At 41.2% G+C, this 17,374-nt stretch overlaps 1 protein-coding gene across 1 annotated transcript in view; it reads left to right on the top strand.

Annotated features, from left to right (window-relative positions):
- LOC149943975 (ATP-binding cassette sub-family C member 1-like) overlaps positions 1 to 17,374 on the top strand; it is a 69,261-nt gene that overhangs the window by 50,639 nt on the left and 1,248 nt on the right. Inside the window, exons 9-12 of the mRNA XM_090174910.1 lie at positions 3,983 to 4,157; positions 4,611 to 4,865; positions 6,879 to 7,082; positions 16,723 to 16,870. Coding sequence (XP_090031036.1) covers positions 3,983 to 4,157; positions 4,611 to 4,865; positions 6,879 to 7,082; positions 16,723 to 16,821 — 733 coding nt within the window. The 3' untranslated portion in view covers positions 16,822 to 16,870. The remainder of the gene's footprint in view (positions 1 to 3,982; positions 4,158 to 4,610; positions 4,866 to 6,878; positions 7,083 to 16,722; positions 16,871 to 17,374) is intronic.

The raw sequence follows: 17,374 nt of genomic DNA, 5'->3' as shown, positions 1-17,374 counted from the left end.
TAGCCCTCCACCTAGGTTAACATTACTACTTTCAATTAAGTAATATCAGGGGCTAAAATAAGGATTTTTAGAACTGCACAAACAAAACTAAACCCCCAAAACAAATTTATGAGAGCAAAAAGGGCTACAAATAAGTAAATTAGTTCAGCAAAATTGGCTGCGTTTGTCGATATGTACCCGGAAAGACGGGTCATCTCGCATGGGGTCATCAGCTATTTTAAATTTTTCATACTTTTTGCGATAAATTCACGATAAATAGCACTGCCCAAATCCGATTTTAGAACTGCCCACTATTTTAGCCCTGAGTAATATTTTTAAGCTATAGTCTTAAACCCATTTCAAGCCATTGAATTTAGTGTCTCGTATGACCGTGTGTGTCTTTTATGTAGTCGAAGTAGCTGTACGCGGTAGGCTTACATCTACTATAAATTGGGCTCAAATTTAGTTTGCTTAGATTTCGAAGATAGTGTGTCAGAATTTATAGCCCGGTGTACTTAGTAACAGAGACCATAACACCGGAAGTCTATCATCATAGTGCCCTACGCCAGCGTCCACCTAGCCCGGACAGGTGACAAATCCAGCATGGGTAGTAGTACCCTACTTTGACGCAAGCCACTCAACCCAGCAGAAGGTGCAGCAATGGGTGGACCATTTCCCACTTCGCACACAGCAGTGGGATTAAGAGTGGATGCTGTAGCAACTCCAGCCGACACTCTACCTACGTAGGTAAAGAGTCAAACCCTTTGGAGAGAGCTCTTAAAGCGGAACGACGAGCACACAGCAGTCCAAGTAACCCAAAAACAGTTCCAACGATGGCACTACTTTGTCTATGGAAATTAAATAAAAAAAACCGTTGGAAATAAGAGTTGGAAAAAGGCGAAATATATATAATTACCGTCCCTCCCCTTTTTTCTCATGTTATAATTACCGTGGTACCCACTTCCCCCTTTTTCTAATGTGATAATTACCGTGGTACCCTTTTCCCCATAGTAGAGCCACACCAGTAAGGCCCTTTCTTCCCCCTTTTTCCCATGTGGTAATTACCGGGGTTACCCTCCCCCTTTTCCCATGCGATAATTTCCATGGTACCCTTTTCTCCAAAGTAGAACCACCCCAGTAAGGCCCTACCTCCCCTTTTTCCCCATGTTATAATTACCGTGGTACCCACCTCCCCCTTTTTCCCATGTGATAATTACCGGGGTACTCCCCATTTTCCCCATGTGATAATTACCGTTCCTCCCCTTTTTTCTCATGTTATAATTACCGTGGTACCCACTTCCCCCTTTTTCCCATGTGATAATTACCGGGGTACTCCCCATTTTCCCCATGTGATAATTACCGTTCCTCCCCTTTTTTCTCATGTTATAATTACCGTGGTACCCACCTCCCCCTTTTTCCCATGTGATAATTACCGGGGTACTCCCCATTTTCCCCATGTGATAATTACCGTTCCTCCCCTTTTTTCTCATGTTATAATTACCGTGGTACCCTCTTCCCCCTTTTTCCCATGTGATAATTACCGTGGTACCCTTTTCCCCATAGTAGAGCCACACCAGTAAGGCCCTTTCTTCCCCCTTTTTCCCATGTGGTATTTACCGGGGTTACCCTCCCCCTTTTGCCCATGTGATAATTACCGTGGTACCCCCTCTCCGCTTTTCCCATGTGATAATTACCGTGGTACCCTCTCCCCCTTTTCTCCATGCGAGAATTTCCGTAGTACTCCCCTCCCCCTTTCCAATGCGAGAATATCCGTGGTACCCTTTTCCTCGCAAAAATAACTAAAACTGGCAGTCGTACCAAACCCCCCTGTACCCCTTTAAACCCCCTGTATCCAATGGCTGATGCATAAAGGCCACGGGAGTAACATACGCCGAGAGAGCCACGGGACTTTCAAATTGGAACGACCCCGAAACCCCCCACCGTTACCGAAACCAAAAGGAAATAGGGGGAGAAAGTCTATCACTGCCTTCATATTTTACCTTCCACCATGCTTGATACCCTTTTTAAAGAGCTATTGATCACGCGATATTTCTAAACAATAAGGATAGCACATTACGTGCGAAGTAGTGCATTTGTGGTATTCCGGTCCGCGCTCAAGATGAAAATTTTGAATTTTATGCCCTGGCAACCATGTCACCGCCTCGCTATTTCAAATAGTCTCTCTGTCAAATGCTGACCATTATTTCCTTCGATAACGGTTGATTTTAATTAATAATTACTATATCAATTGTAAAATAAACAATAAAAGCTCGTAGCTATATCTATTATTTCAGTTAAACTTGCAAATTGTTAGGCCTTAACATCGTTGATATACCAATTAGTCCCGATCTCTGCTCTTAGATGGCGCGACGCTCTCCACGATTTAAGTGAGCGTTTTTCTAGTTACGGTTTATTTCTTTTCAAAAGTCGTGTTATTATTTTAAAAATGTTGCATTTTAGTTTCTATCATATATCAACTTTATCTAGGAACTAAATTAACCAAATTATCGAAAGCAAAAGTTTAATATTCACGTATGATATAGATAACTATTTTTCGTCGTGGCGGAGTACAACCGGTACCTTTGTGACCCTGTAAAGAGGGAGGCGAGGGGGAAGTAATTTCCGCTGTAAAGAGGGAGGCGAGGGGGAAGTAATTTCCGAAGCCCAAAAATTTTACCCCTCAAATAAGACGTCGTGCGGTTTGACCCAAGTGCCAGACTTTCTCCCCCTATGTACTTTTGCTGAAACTCACAGGCCTTCTGAAACTACCCCTTACGATCCCCGCCCCTTCCCCCCTCCGAAATTCGCGGCGGAAACAGAGAGAAAATTTCGGGTGTATTGCGGGTTGGGACAAACACGGCCCAACTCTCAGGGGCGACAGATTTTGAGAAAATAGATAGTCGAACCACCTCAGTGAAAGGCTTTTTCCTCGCCGGCCCGCCTTCGCCTTCCTTACTGACTAACCAAAAGCTCGAAATAGATAGTCGAACCACCTCAGTAACGAAGCGGAAGGCAGTCTCGGTTTCCCTCTGTTCCGCGGGTCGTTTTTTTTTCGCCGGCCCGCCTTCGCCTCCCTTACTGACTAACCAAAAGCTCGAACGACGACGAAGTGGTTTTTATAATATAGATTTTGGGACCAATGCATCTGGATCGAGGAGCGACACATAATTGAACCAAAATTTATATTATATCGTTTTAAATATATTTAAAAAAATTAATTTTTTTAAAATAATGATGCAAATATCATATTACTTCAAAATATAGAAATTCTAAATTTTTCAACTTTAAGATCAAACTGCCTAGTTTGCCAGTTTTGGAAAAAGTTGGTGGGCAAGGCGCCCCCCCCCCCTATGGCTTCGCCCATGCTGAAATTACATAATTTAACAATATAATAGTGTTTGATTATTTTTTTCGTTATTCAGAACATTCATTTTACATTTCATTTCCATTATTAATTAGGCCATCGAATATTTCAATGTATCTGAATGTGAACACGCCACTGGCTGTTATTTATAAAATTTCAATCTGGTTTAATATCGACCCCACAAATTATGAAGCGTTCACTTAAGCTCGTTAAGAAAATTAATCTCTTTTTTTGTCTACATTCCATTCATATCTTTTCTTCCATTGGTTGTTGTATAACTGAAATTCGTTAAATATAGATTTGCTAACTTTATTTCTCGTTAATAAGAAAAACTGGTCGAATAGTTTTATTTGATCAGCGGTAAGTGGAAAATTTAATATTAAGCTACTGATCTTGACTGTGATTTGTGATGTTTCTATTACAGTAATATTGTACAGTAATCAAAATATATTTTTGATGTGGTATGAATGGCTTATCAAATTTAAGTGGGATATTCGTCTGTGAATTTTTACAATTGTTACAAGTAATTACTGTTTTATGCTTCTGAATTTGGGCCCGCCAACTGAAATATTTTATCATATCTGAATTAACGTCGGCAAATTATATGATGGAAATAATACCAGGAATTATACCTTTCAGTTTAATAACCGATTTTGCGGAGAAAAATGATCCACTTTGGAAAGGAATTTTATACATTTTGCTTTATATTGTAATTGAGTTTTCGATAAGTATCGGTTATGAAGTTTTCTCTAAAAGGATGCTTCATGTTGAGCTTCGTATCAAAACAATTCTGAGCACAGCTATATATAAAAAGGTAAAAAGTTTACTTTTACTTTAATTACCATTTACTCCTTTCACTGTCGCAGGCGCGGCGGATAGATTTCATAGCGAATTAGTACAGGAATGGTTCTATTGTTTGCCAGAGAGTTGTTATTAACGTCAATACGTTAAGACACTAGCATCTCTACTCTAACTGCAAACCTTTGGTTACAAATTAAAAGGCGGTTTTTAGTCATAAAGTATATTTCTAAAAATAAGATAAATATTATAATGTTAAACCCAAAGCTAATCAGCATAGGAATAAACGTATCCGTAATTTGGTCAAAATCGGTTAAGGAATATGTCATGTTTACATGCAAACAAATAAAGAGACACGTAAATATTTATATATCAATACCCAAAAGAAGTCGCGGCAGTGGTTTGAAATTTATATTTGTCCATATATTAAGTTGGCATAAATTTATCATAAGTACTACTATATTTTTAGGCCCTCCAACTATCCTGCACAGCGAAATACAAATGCTCAAGTGGAGAACTGCTGAGCCTCGTTTCCGTGGATGTTCAGCGGGTAACAAACGCGTTTTGTCAACTGCAATACATAATATCACTTCCTTTTCAAGTAACGCTGATCTCTTGCTTAACTTATCTTGCCATGGGAGTTTTCGGCTTGTACGGAATGGTTTTCAACTTCATTGGCGTTATCTTAGTTTACATTTTGATGAAAATGAAAAAGAATTTGGAAGTACGTATTTTTCTAGCCACGGACACAGCACAGAATAAATTAGCTCGTTTCTTGGTTTAAACTAACTGTTGAAAATGGTTTTAATGCCAGTTTATGCAAAGCAGTTCGCACGAGCCTTGGATAACAAATATATTAGTCAGAGTGGCCTGGTTTTATTCTTTGATAAAACAGGATACACGAGAACGATGCAGTACGCGTAGATTGCTGTCCTTAGTATTTTTACCGTAGCTGTAGTCTACTCCAATCACATTTTCTTCTACGTGTACCCTGGTTTTTCACAAGAACATAAAAATGGTTTATATGTCAGAACTGAAATCCGAACCCACTTCGTTTTGCGAAACCGAATCGGGTTTCGTCACAACTGGTTTTGGACACACGATTACTGAAATCGGTGAATAACTTCGCATTTTTTAATTAAACTGTCGCGTAACCGTGACGTCTGTACTGTTACCCAAATATTAAAAAATATTGAAGACATAACGCGACAGTCCGTCCACAATGCATTTTCTGACTGCGTCAAAAACGGAATAACAATTGCACGTTCTAAGGTTCAAATTAAGCTCACTTATAAAAACATCAGCGGAACATTAAAAGGAAAGGCTTAGCTGCACCGAAAAAAATATATTATTCATTTAACCGTGTATTAGTCCCTGAGACCATTAAGGGACAGAAATACGAGAGGACTGTTAGGTTAGGGGATACATCAAACTGAGATAGCGGCACTAATGGACATAACAGAGCCCATTAACCATATATTTTTGTTAGATTTTCCTGTCGCCATAGAAGCGATATCACCGAATGCATTGTTGTTTCTTTAAAAGTAGAATAGGCATAAATACTTATGGGATTAGGCTGTTTGGTTGGTTTCAGGAAACTACTTCCAAGGTACGCGCTACATACATGTCGTAACAGACCGTTATTTGTTATATTTTTGGATAAAAACTTATGGTCACGGACAGAGGTCTTAGACATAAAAACAGGCCTTTATGTTAGTGCTCAACTATTTAAGTCTATGTTACTTACGATTGCCAATCTTAATTCTGCAAACGAATATAAATACTTTGTAAATCGCGAGGTCTTTGTTTCATAAATTTAAAGTTTTATGTTTCATTTTTAACTCAGTTTTCAATTTATAATTAGCCACGTTTGGTTACCATAGAGTCCTTTAAAGGTGTTGGCTGGTGTATTTTCATTTATTTACCGAACAGAAATCTTGCAGCTAATTAAATTTCTCGAATTAGTTTAGTCTTTTTGGATTAATCAGTGTCCTAGAACATCCTAAACACATCTCTGACACTACAAGTACTAAAGCGCCAGTAACAAAACTTAAATCAACTTGAAGAATAGTGTTTACACTCCAAATAGTCTACGAGTAATTTCATCGATATAAATTACAGACAAAAACGTATATTCTATTTTGAAATTGTAACGTTTAAGCAATAATAATTAAACTATATTCTGGTTACTTATCAACGAAGAAACAAGTTATAAGCTATTCTACGTTTTCTAACCTTAAATGACGAAATATTTGTTCGAAATTTAAACTCTCATTTGATTAATTTAGTATTGTTCTTATTTATTATGCAGACAATTTAGTGAATTTAAGGTATTGCTTTGATTTTCCAAATTCTTACAAGCTCCTATTTCACCATATTGTCAATTTATTGGATATCTGAGGTTACAAACGTTATTTAACAAATCAACCGTCTTCCCTTTTAACTATCATCTGGTTGATCCATTATTGTCATCCTAATCTTTACAAGTGATTACTTACTCTTACAACCAGGCTAAAAATGGATAGTGCAAATAAATTTGTCAAGTAATATTTCTATAAAACGGTATAAAAGTCTAAAAATATGAGAAAATTTAAATATTTGAGAAGATTGGGAACGAAATAATTCCCAATCTCTAAAATGTTTCGAATATTTTTTACTCTCAACGAAATCTCCGAATTCTCTAAAATTTAACTACGAACAGCACAAAGCCTTTACAAAATCTGATTTTCATTTGTAGGTTAGTTTTATTAAGGTAAGGGATCAAAGATTGAAGAAAATGAGTGATTTATTGAATGGAATAAAAGTGTTGAAACTCTACGGATGGGATATGTCTTTCAAGAAGCACATTGAACAAATCAAATCGCGAGAAAATACGATTTTACGAAAGTTAGCCATTTTAAATTCCTTGTCGACAACGATATGGTTGGGCATAGCTTTTCCGGTAAGAATTTTCATATTTTTGGCATGCCTTTTTTCTTTGCAATGTAAACAAGATGTCACGGACATTTGAGAACACGCAACTAAGATCATTTTCCTTCTATCTCTAACTGCTGCCAGGGACAACCAAACTACGTCTGAGTGCAAAAATATACATCAACATCGGTTAATGTAGCACTCACATTGTTAGTTAAAGCGCACGTTTACTAGGCTACCGTGCCTTTCAAGGGCTGAGATCAAATATCTGAAGAAAGATGGGGCATGGGTCTAAATATTTAATTGATACTAAATATAACAAAAGCACGTACGCGGCCTTTGGGGATCTGCGGATTTACCATCAAGTCTATTGATGTTATTTTAGATTTTGTTTTGCACCAAAAAATGGGTGCAGTCATTTTGAATAAAGCATGCCTGTCTACAAAGATTTAAAAATGTTTTTTAGTAAGGAAGTGTATTTTTGCCCCAGTTTCGGCAATAGATTAACCATTTAATCTATTTTGGTTAGTATTTTGTAGATCAAACCAGTTGGTGGATTTCTAGTTATAAGTTAGGGAAACTTAAATAAATAGAAAGTATTTTCATAAATTCATGGGTGTTTTAAGAATAATTTCATAATTAAAGTTTATTTTAAAAAGAATGAAGATTTCAAGGCAAAATCATCCAAATCACAGAAATGACCAAATAAAATAATAATCAGCTAGACCATTACCCAAGGCAACATCTTTGGCCCAAGTCATGCACTTTTAATGGCTTTATATCAGGTGGCAGGGTCGCAATGCGTAGGTGGATGGTGGCAAGGCCCTCAATAGTTGATTTTATAAAGTGGTCTTGCCCAGCTTGTTAAAATGTTGCTCTTACGTCACAAGACCCAGCTTTATTAGTATATTTAATACCCGGCTTCGCCCGGGGTCTTAGTTTTAAAGAATTAGATCTGTTTTGTACGTAAGAAAGGTAAACGCTGTAGCAAAAACGCAACACGCGTAGCAAAAAGTCCTCATAGGAAAAACGTAACACACGTAACACGACTAGGAAAAAGTCCTGAACTACTTAAAAATCCCAACTTAACCTCCCCTTCTACGAAGTCCCTTTCTTTTAATTTTTAGTTCCACATTGAGATATATATATATATCGAAGTGGGACTATTGCTATGGACGGATTGTCGTTAAGTGTTGTTGTTTGTTTGTTTGTTGTGGAACAGCGACGACACAGTAGATGGAGCTGCGAAAAATAATTTATTAATATGTTTTATATTGCTAGCCTGACCGGGGCTCGAACACAGATAGCTGCGGGCCAAAACCCGACGCCTCTAACAGCCGTGCCACACCGCTTTGTACAAATTTTACTCGGAAAATCTAGTCTTTCCTTGCAACGCGGGGGGATTTGTCAAGTTAAGTTGTCGCAATTCTCGTTCCTTTTTCCGGGTTTTTTTACGTATATTTACGGCGTTTTAGGGTCAAGTTAACCTCAAACTTCGCCTGCCCCCGCCCTAATTTCGACCCCCTTATCGAAACCGTGTATGGTCAGAAGTAATAAATAAGTGTGGCACTTTCTTATCGAAACCGTGTATGGTCAAGAGTACCAAATAAGTGTGGCACTTTCTTATCGAAGTCGTTTATATGTGGCACAGAGATTTGGTCTCATTCGATAGAGCTCTTTGACGCGCACGCAGTGCTGTTAATTTCTGCCCCCTCCGAACAACCCCCTTAAAAGGAAAGTGACCGAAAAAAACAAGTTGGTCTCATTCGATAGAGCTCTTTGACGCGCACGCAGTGCCGTTAATTACCGCCCCCTCCGAACAACCCCCTTAAAAGGAAAGTGACCGAAAAAAACAAGTTGGTCTCATTTGATAGAGCTCTTTGACGCGCACGCAGTGCCATTAATTTCCGCCACCTCCGAACAACCCCCTTAAAAGGAAAGTGACCGAAAAAAACAAGTTGGTCTCATTCGATAGAGCTCTTTGACGCGCACGCAGTGCCGTTAATTACCGCCCCCCTCCGAACAACCCCCTTAAAAGGAAAGTGACCGAAAAAAACAAGTTGGTCTCATTCGATAGAGCTTTTTGACGCGTACGCAGTGCCGTTAATTTCTGCCCCCTCCGAACAACCCCCTTAAAGGGAAAGTGACCGAAAAAAACAAGTTGGTCTCATTCGATAGAGCTCTTTGATGCGCACGCAGTGCCGTTCATTTCTGCCCCCTCCGAACAACCCCCTTAAAGGGAAAGTGACCGAAAAAAACAAGTTGGTCTCATTCGATAGAGCTCTTTGACGCGCACGCAGTGCCGTTAATTACCGCCCCCTCCGAACAACCCCCTTAAAGGGAAAGTGACCGAAAAAAACAAGTTGGTCTCATTCGATAGAGCTCTTTGATGCGCACGCAGTGCCGTTAATTACCGCCCCCTCCGAACAACCCCCTTAAAAGGAAAGTGACCGAAAAAAACAAGTTGGTCTCATTCGATAGAGCTCTTTGACGCGCACGCAGTGCCGTTAATTACCGCCCCCTCCGAACGACCCCCTTAAAAGGAAGGTGACCGAAAAAAACAAGTTGGTCTCATTCGATAGAGCTCTTTGACGCGCACGCAGTGCCGTTAATTTCTGCCCCCTCCGAACAACCCCCTTAAAGGGAAAGTGACCGAAAAAAACAAGTTGGTCTCATTCGATAGAGCTCTTTGACGCGCACGCAGTGCCGTTAATTACCGCCCCCTCCGAACAACCCCCTTAAAAGGAAAGTGACCGAAAAAAACAAGTTGGTCTCATTCGATAGAGCTCTTTGACGCGCACGCAGTGCCGTTAATTACCGCCCCCTCCGAACAACCCCCTTAAAAGGAAAGTGACCGAAAAAAACACGTTGGTCTCATTCGATAGAACTTTTTGACGCGTACGCAGTGCCGTTAATTTCTGCCCCCTCCGAACAACCCCCTTAAAAGGAAAGTGACCGAAAAAAACAAGTTGGTCTCATTCGATAGAGCTCTTTGACGCGCACGCAGTGCCGTTTATTTCTGCCCCCTCCGAACAACCCCCTTAAAAGGAAAGTGACCGAAAAAAACAAGTTGGTCTCATTCGATAGAGCTCTTTGACGCGCACGCAGTGCCGTTAATTTCTGCCCCCTCCGAACAACCCCCTTAAAGGGAAAGTGACCGAAAAAAAACAAGTTGGTCTCATTCGATAGAGCTCTTTGACGCGCATGCAGTGCCGTTAATTACCGCCCCCTCCGAACAACCCCCTTAAAAGGAAAGTGACCGAAAAAAACAAGTTGGTCTCATTCGATAGAGCTCTTTGACGCGCACGCAGTGCCGTTAATTTCTGCCCCCTCCGAACAACCCCCTTAAAAGGAAAGTGACCGAAAAAAACAAGTTGGTCTCATTCGATAGAGCTCTTTGACGCGCACGCAGTGCCGTTAATTACCGCCCCCTCCGAACGACCCCCTTACAAGGAAGGTGACCGAAAAAAACAAGTTGGTCTCATTCGATAGAGCTCTTTGACGCGCACGCAGTGCCGTTAATTACCGCCCCCTCCGAACAACCCCCTTAAAAGGAAAGTGACCGAAAAAAACAAGTTGGTCTCATTCGATAGAGCTCTTTGACGCGCACGCAGTGCCGTTAATTACCGCCCCCTCCGAACAACCCCCTTAAAAGGAAAGTGACCGAAAAAAACACGTTGGTCTCATTCGATAGAACTTTTTGACGCGTACGCAGTGCCGTTAATTTCTGCCCCCTCCGAACAACCCCCTTAAAAGGAAAGTGACCGAAAAAAACAAGTTGGTCTCATTCGATAGAGCTCTTTGACGCGCACGCAGTGCCGTTTATTTCTGCCCCCTCCGAACAACCCCCTTAAAAGGAAAGTGACCGAAAAAAACAAGTTGGTCTCATTCGATAGAGCTCTTTGACGCGCACGCAGTGCCGTTAATTTCTGCCCCCTCCGAACAACCCCCTTAAAGGGAAAGTGACCGAAAAAAAACAAGTTGGTCTCATTCGATAGAGCTCTTTGACGCGCATGCAGTGCCGTTAATTACCGCCCCCTCCGAACAACCCCCTTAAAAGGAAAGTGACCGAAAAAAACAAGTTGGTCTCATTCGATAGAGCTCTTTGACGCGCACGCAGTGCCGTTAATTTCTGCCCCCTCCGAACAACCCCCTTAAAAGGAAGGTGACCGAAAAAAACAAGTTGGTCTCATTCGATAGAGCTCTTTGACGCGCACGCAGTGCCGTTAATTACCGCCCCCTCCGAACAACCCCCTTAAAAGGAAAGTAACCGAAAAAAACAAGTTGGTCTCATTCGATAGAGCTCTTTGACGCGCACGCAGTGCCGTTAATTACCGCCCCCTCCGAACAACCCCCTTAAAAGGAAAGTGACCGAAAAAAACAAGTTGGTCTCATTCGATAGAGCTCTTTGACGCGCACGCAGTGCCGTTAATTACCGCCCCCTCCGAACGACCCCCTTAAAAGGAAGGTGACCGAAAAAAACAAGTTGGTCTCATTCGATAGAGCTCTTTGACGCGCACGCAGTGCCGTTAATTTCTGCCCCCTCCGAACAACCCCCTTAAAGGGAAAGTGACCGAAAAAAACAAGTTGGTCTCATTCGATAGAGCTCTTTGACGCGCACGCAGTGCCGTTAATTACCGCCCCCTCCGAACAACCCCCTTAAAAGGAAAGTGACCGAAAAAAACAAGTTGGTCTCATTCGATAGAGCTCTTTGACGCGCACGCAGTGCCGTTAATTTCTGCAACCTCCGAACAACCCCCTTAAAGGGAAAGTGACCGAAAAAAACAAGTTGGTCTCATTCGATAGAGCTCTTTGACGCGCATGCAGTTCCGTTAATTACCGCCCCCTCCGAACAACCCCCTTAAAAGGAAAGTGACCGAAAAAAACAAGTTGGTCTCATTCGATAGAACTTTTTGACGCGTACGCAGTGCCGTTAATTTCTGCCCCCTCCGAACAACCCCCTTAAAAGGAAAGTGACCGAAAAAAACAAGTTGGTCTCATTCGATAGAGCTCTTTGACGCGCACGCAGTGCCGTTAATTTCTGCCCCCTCCGAACAACCCCCTTAAAAGGAAAGTGACCGAAAAAAACAAGTTGGTCTCATTCGATAGAGCTCTTTGACGCGCACGCAGTGCCGTTAATTTCTGCCCCCTCCGAACAACCCCCTTAAAAGGAAAGTGACCGAAAAAAACAAGTTGGTCTCATTCGATAGAACTTTTTGACGCGTACGCAGTGCCGTTAATTTCTGCCCCCTCCGAACAACCCCCTTAAAGGGAAAGTGACCGAAAAAAACCAGTTGGTCTCATTCGATAGAGCTCTTTGACGCGCACGCAGTGCCGTTAATTACCGCCCCCTCCGAACAACCCCCTTAAAAGGAAAGTGACCGAAAAAAACAAGTTGGTCTCATTCGATAGAGCTCTTTGACGCGCACGCAGTGCCGTTAATTACCGCCCCCCTCCGAACAACCCCCTTAAAAGGAAAGTGACCGAAAAAAACAAGTTGGTCTCATTCGATAGAACTTTTTGACGCGTACGCAGTGCCGTTAATTTCTGCCCCCTCCGAACAACCCCCTTAAAAGGAAAGTGACCGAAAAAAACAAGTTGGTCTCATTCGATAGAGCTCTTTGACGCGCACGCAGTGCCGTTTATTTCTGCCCCCTCCGAACAACCCCCTTAAAAGGAAAGTGACCGAAAAAAACAAGTTGGTCTCATTCGATAGAGCTCTTTGACGCGCACGCAGTGCCGTTAATTTCTGCCCCCTCCGAACAACCCCCTTAAAGGGAAAGTGACCGAAAAAAAACAAGTTGGTCTCATTCGATAGAGCTCTTTGACGCGCATGCAGTGCCGTTAATTACCGCCCCCTCCGAACAACCCCCTTAAAAGGAAAGTGACCGAAAAAAACAAGTTGGTCTCATTCGATAGAGCTCTTTGACGCGCACGCAGTGCCGTTAATTTCTGCCCCCTCCGAACAACCCCCTTAAAAGGAAAGTGACCGAAAAAAACAAGTTGGTCTCATTCGATAGAGCTCTTTGACGCGCACGCAGTGCCGTTAATTACCGCCCCCTCCGAACGACCCCCTTAAAAGGAAGGTGACCGAAAAAAACAAGTTGGTCTCATTCGATAGAGCTCTTTGACGCGCACGCAGTGCCGTTAATTACCGCCCCCTCCGAACAACCCCCTTAAAAGGAAAGTAACCGAAAAAAACAAGTTGGTCTCATTCGATAGAGCTCTTTGACGCGCACGCAGTGCCGTTAATTACCGCCCCCTCCGAACAACCCCCTTAAAAGGAAAGTGACCGAAAAAAACAAGTTGGTCTCATTCGATAGAGCTCTTTGACGCGCACGCAGTGCCGTTAATTACCGCCCCCTCCGAACGACCCCCTTAAAAGGAAGGTGACCGAAAAAAACAAGTTGGTCTCATTCGATAGAGCTCTTTGACGCGCACGCAGTGCCGTTAATTTCTGCCCCCTCCGAACAACCCCCTTAAAGGGAAAGTGACCGAAAAAAACAAGTTGGTCTCATTCGATAGAGCTCTTTGACGCGCACGCAGTGCCGTTAATTACCGCCCCCTCCGAACAACCCCCTTAAAAGGAAAGTGACCGAAAAAAACAAGTTGGTCTCATTCGATAGAGCTCTTTGACGCGCACGCAGTGCCGTTAATTTCTGCAACCTCCGAACAACCCCCTTAAAGGGAAAGTGACCGAAAAAAACAAGTTGGTCTCATTCGATAGAGCTCTTTGACGCGCATGCAGTTCCGTTAATTACCGCCCCCTCCGAACAACCCCCTTAAAAGGAAAGTGACCGAAAAAAACAAGTTGGTCTCATTCGATAGAACTTTTTGACGCGTACGCAGTGCCGTTAATTTCTGCCCCCTCCGAACAACCCCCTTAAAAGGAAAGTGACCGAAAAAAACAAGTTGGTCTCATTCGATAGAGCTCTTTGACGCGCACGCAGTGCCGTTAATTTCTGCCCCCTCCGAACAACCCCCTTAAAAGGAAAGTGACCGAAAAAAACAAGTTGGTCTCATTCGATAGAGCTCTTTGACGCGCACGCAGTGCCGTTAATTTCTGCCCCCTCCGAACAACCCCCTTAAAAGGAAAGTGACCGAAAAAAACAAGTTGGTCTCATTCGATAGAACTTTTTGACGCGTACGCAGTGCCGTTAATTTCTGCCCCCTCCGAACAACCCCCTTAAAGGGAAAGTGACCGAAAAAAACCAGTTGGTCTCATTCGATAGAGCTCTTTGACGCGCACGCAGTGCCGTTAATTACCGCCCCCTCCGAACAACCCCCTTAAAAGGAAAGTGACCGAAAAAAACAAGTTGGTCTCATTCGATAGAGCTCTTTGACGCGCACGCAGTGCCGTTAATTACCGCCCCCTCCGAACAACCCCCTTAAAAGGAAAGTGACCGAAAAAAACAAGTTGGTCTCATTCGATAGAGCTCTTTGACGCGCACGCAGTGCCGTTAATTACCGCCCCCTCCGAACAACCCCCTTAAAAGGAAAGTGACCGAAAAAAACAAGTTGGTCTCATTCGATAGAGCTCTTTGACGCGCACGCAGTGCCGTTAATTACCGCCCCCTCCGAACAACCCCCTTAAAAGGAAAGTGACCGAAAAAAACAAGTTGGTCTCATTCGATAGAGCTCTTTGACGCGCACGCAGTGCCGTTAATTACCGCCCCCTCCGAACAACCCCCTTAAAAGGAAAGTGACCGAAAAAAACAAGTTGGTCTCATTTGATAGAGCTCTTTGACGCGCACGCAGTGCCATTAATTTCCGCCCCCTCCGACCAACCCCCCTAAAGGGAGAGTGATCGGGAAAAAACAATTTGGTTGCATAGAACAATAAAAGTAAAAGATTGGATCGTCTACGCTAGCGTCTACTTGAAAGAGTAAGACCAAAAAATCCAAAGCAGTCGAAATTAGGGCGTGTTGCAAAAGTCTGCTTTGCTAGAATCACACATGTCAAGTTCAATGGGCTAGCACTTTGGCTAGAGGCCCTTAAGCTGAAAAGTATGTGACCATGGGGACAGAATCTCCGTCTTGCCATATTCTTAGTACATAAATACATTCTTGCAATAATATGATTTATGCAGTTGTTAATAATCCATATTAATTATCTGCTCTGTCCAACGATAAGAAATCACTTAGCCTCAACAGTTTTTGTATTAGTTTCCCTACCTGTGTCTACTAAGGGTGTATAAGTTTGCCCACTCGAATACACTGATGTGGATCTAATATTACGGCCTGGGCCGACTTGTTTTTTTGGCGATCTGCTTTGGCGTCGTGTTTTTGGATTTTTTAATGTTGATATTTCTGTCTCCATTGCGAGTTGTGAACGATCTTTTAGCAAATTAAAACTTAACGCAATTATTTGAGAGCTTCAATGGGCCAAGGAAGGTTGCGTTAACTTGCTTTGCTAAGTATCGAGAGAGAACAATTAAACGAAAAAAAACAGACTTAACGATATTATTGACAAATTTTCGTCAATCAAAGCAAGGAAGGTAACACTACAAGTTTGTTTCGAATTACACAATATTTGTTGTATAATAAAACATTATAGTTATTAAAAAATAACTAAAGTTTCATTTATATACCATTTCCTATAATTCTGACCACCTGGGAAGGGGCGCAATTTCTATGGTTTGCCATAGGTCAAATTTTCCTAGCTACGCCACTGCTTTCACCTTGGATTAATAATAGTAGTTCCTACCTGGATATATCACTCTAGCGTTCAAGATGACTGTTTTGGGCGAATGCGCGGTTCAGGACTGACGAATAGTTTTCACCGACTATTACCTCAACAAGTTTTTAAGACTATCTCTGACGTTTCCGTCCGCCAAATTAATTGATGTATTGTTTACTATTTTAAACGAAACGGTTCAAGACGTTTGACAACACGGCGACGGCGGTGGCTACACCGACGTGATTTTGATTAACACAATTTCCAAATTAAGATTTTGTGTAAAAACATTTCCGTTATTTACGATATTTAAAAAAAGCCAAAGTTCATGGAAATCCATGAAAATTAATTAAAACGTGTCCCCATAATAATAAAAAAATTACAAAATGACAAAATTGCCTAAAATATAAAAATTTGGAAAACATTTGTTTATGGGTTTTTGTAAAATAAGACTTTTAAAGGTTATTTTTCATGAAGTCCAAAGTGTTCTAAACGAGGGGTCGGACATTTACTAAAATCCCCTACACTTTGTCTAAAATCGGAAAATCTTTTAACTCTCTATGGTAAATTAACATTGAAATCCCAAAATCACTTCAGAAAGTAATGATTAAAATCGCCAAAATCTCTACGAAATCCCGAAATCCCGTACAAAATAATGGCAAGTGTCCGACCCCTCGGTTCTAAATGAAATTTAAAGTAGGAATGGTGCCGCCTCGAGAGAGAGGCTATGTATTTTTTCTTTTAAATTATAATTGTTAATTTGGAAGAAAAAAATTTTGAAATAAGAACAAAAATATTTTTGGTAAAAAAAAATAATTAACAATAATAATTTAAAAGTATATGAGATTTTTTTTAAAAAAAATATCAAAGTTTTATTTTTTTTTCAGAGAAAAATTCCGTTTTTTTCTTTTGATTTTGACCTGGATGGCGTGCCATAAGACGCCAGTTTTGAAAATTATTAACATTTTTTTTACGTATTAATGATCTCTTAGGGATTTGTTTTATCGTTGGCGATGTTCACGAAAAGCCAAACCGTTGGAGTAATATCACCCAAAACCATTTTTTTTTGCGTACAGTATATTCTCGTATAGTCGCGTGATTTTTAGGTCCTTGCCTACTGCTGTCAATTCTCTCATATTGGTATGTTATTTTAAATATCTTAAATTTTAATAAAAATGAAATAAAATTGTAGAAAATTTTATTGGAAAAAGAAAAATATTTTGGAACTAGACAGTCAATATAGTGTAGTGTAGTGTAGTGTAGTGTAGTAAATGTGTGGGTTGGGTGTGTGTGTGTGGAATGATGGAATCTGGTCTTGCCCCTTTAAGGAAGCTATGTGTATGTTATGAAAATAGTTGATCAAACTGTAATCAAAAATTCCACCGTACCGACCATCATCAAAAGGTGATAAAATTTGATCAAATAATATTATATCATAATTTGATGATGGTGTGGTGTAGCGCGGGCGTCGGAGATCAGATCTCAACCTACAATCGACTTTAAGTACCCGTCTACATTTAATAAAAAAGAAAACAAAAGGAGATAATAATGAATGAATACGCCCGGGACTACTCGCGTAACGTGATATGGTGGGGTTAGCGAGGGTCCTCAGTATTAAATTGGTGTCTAGGAGAAATTTGAAAT

Source organism: Leiobunum rupestre, chromosome 5 (genome assembly GCF_980474605.1).
Source record: "Leiobunum rupestre chromosome 5, qqLeiRupe1.1.hap1, whole genome shotgun sequence".
Classification (NCBI taxonomy): domain Eukaryota; kingdom Metazoa; phylum Arthropoda; class Arachnida; order Opiliones; family Sclerosomatidae; genus Leiobunum; species Leiobunum rupestre.
This window is presented reverse-complemented; position numbering and strand designations above follow the sequence as displayed.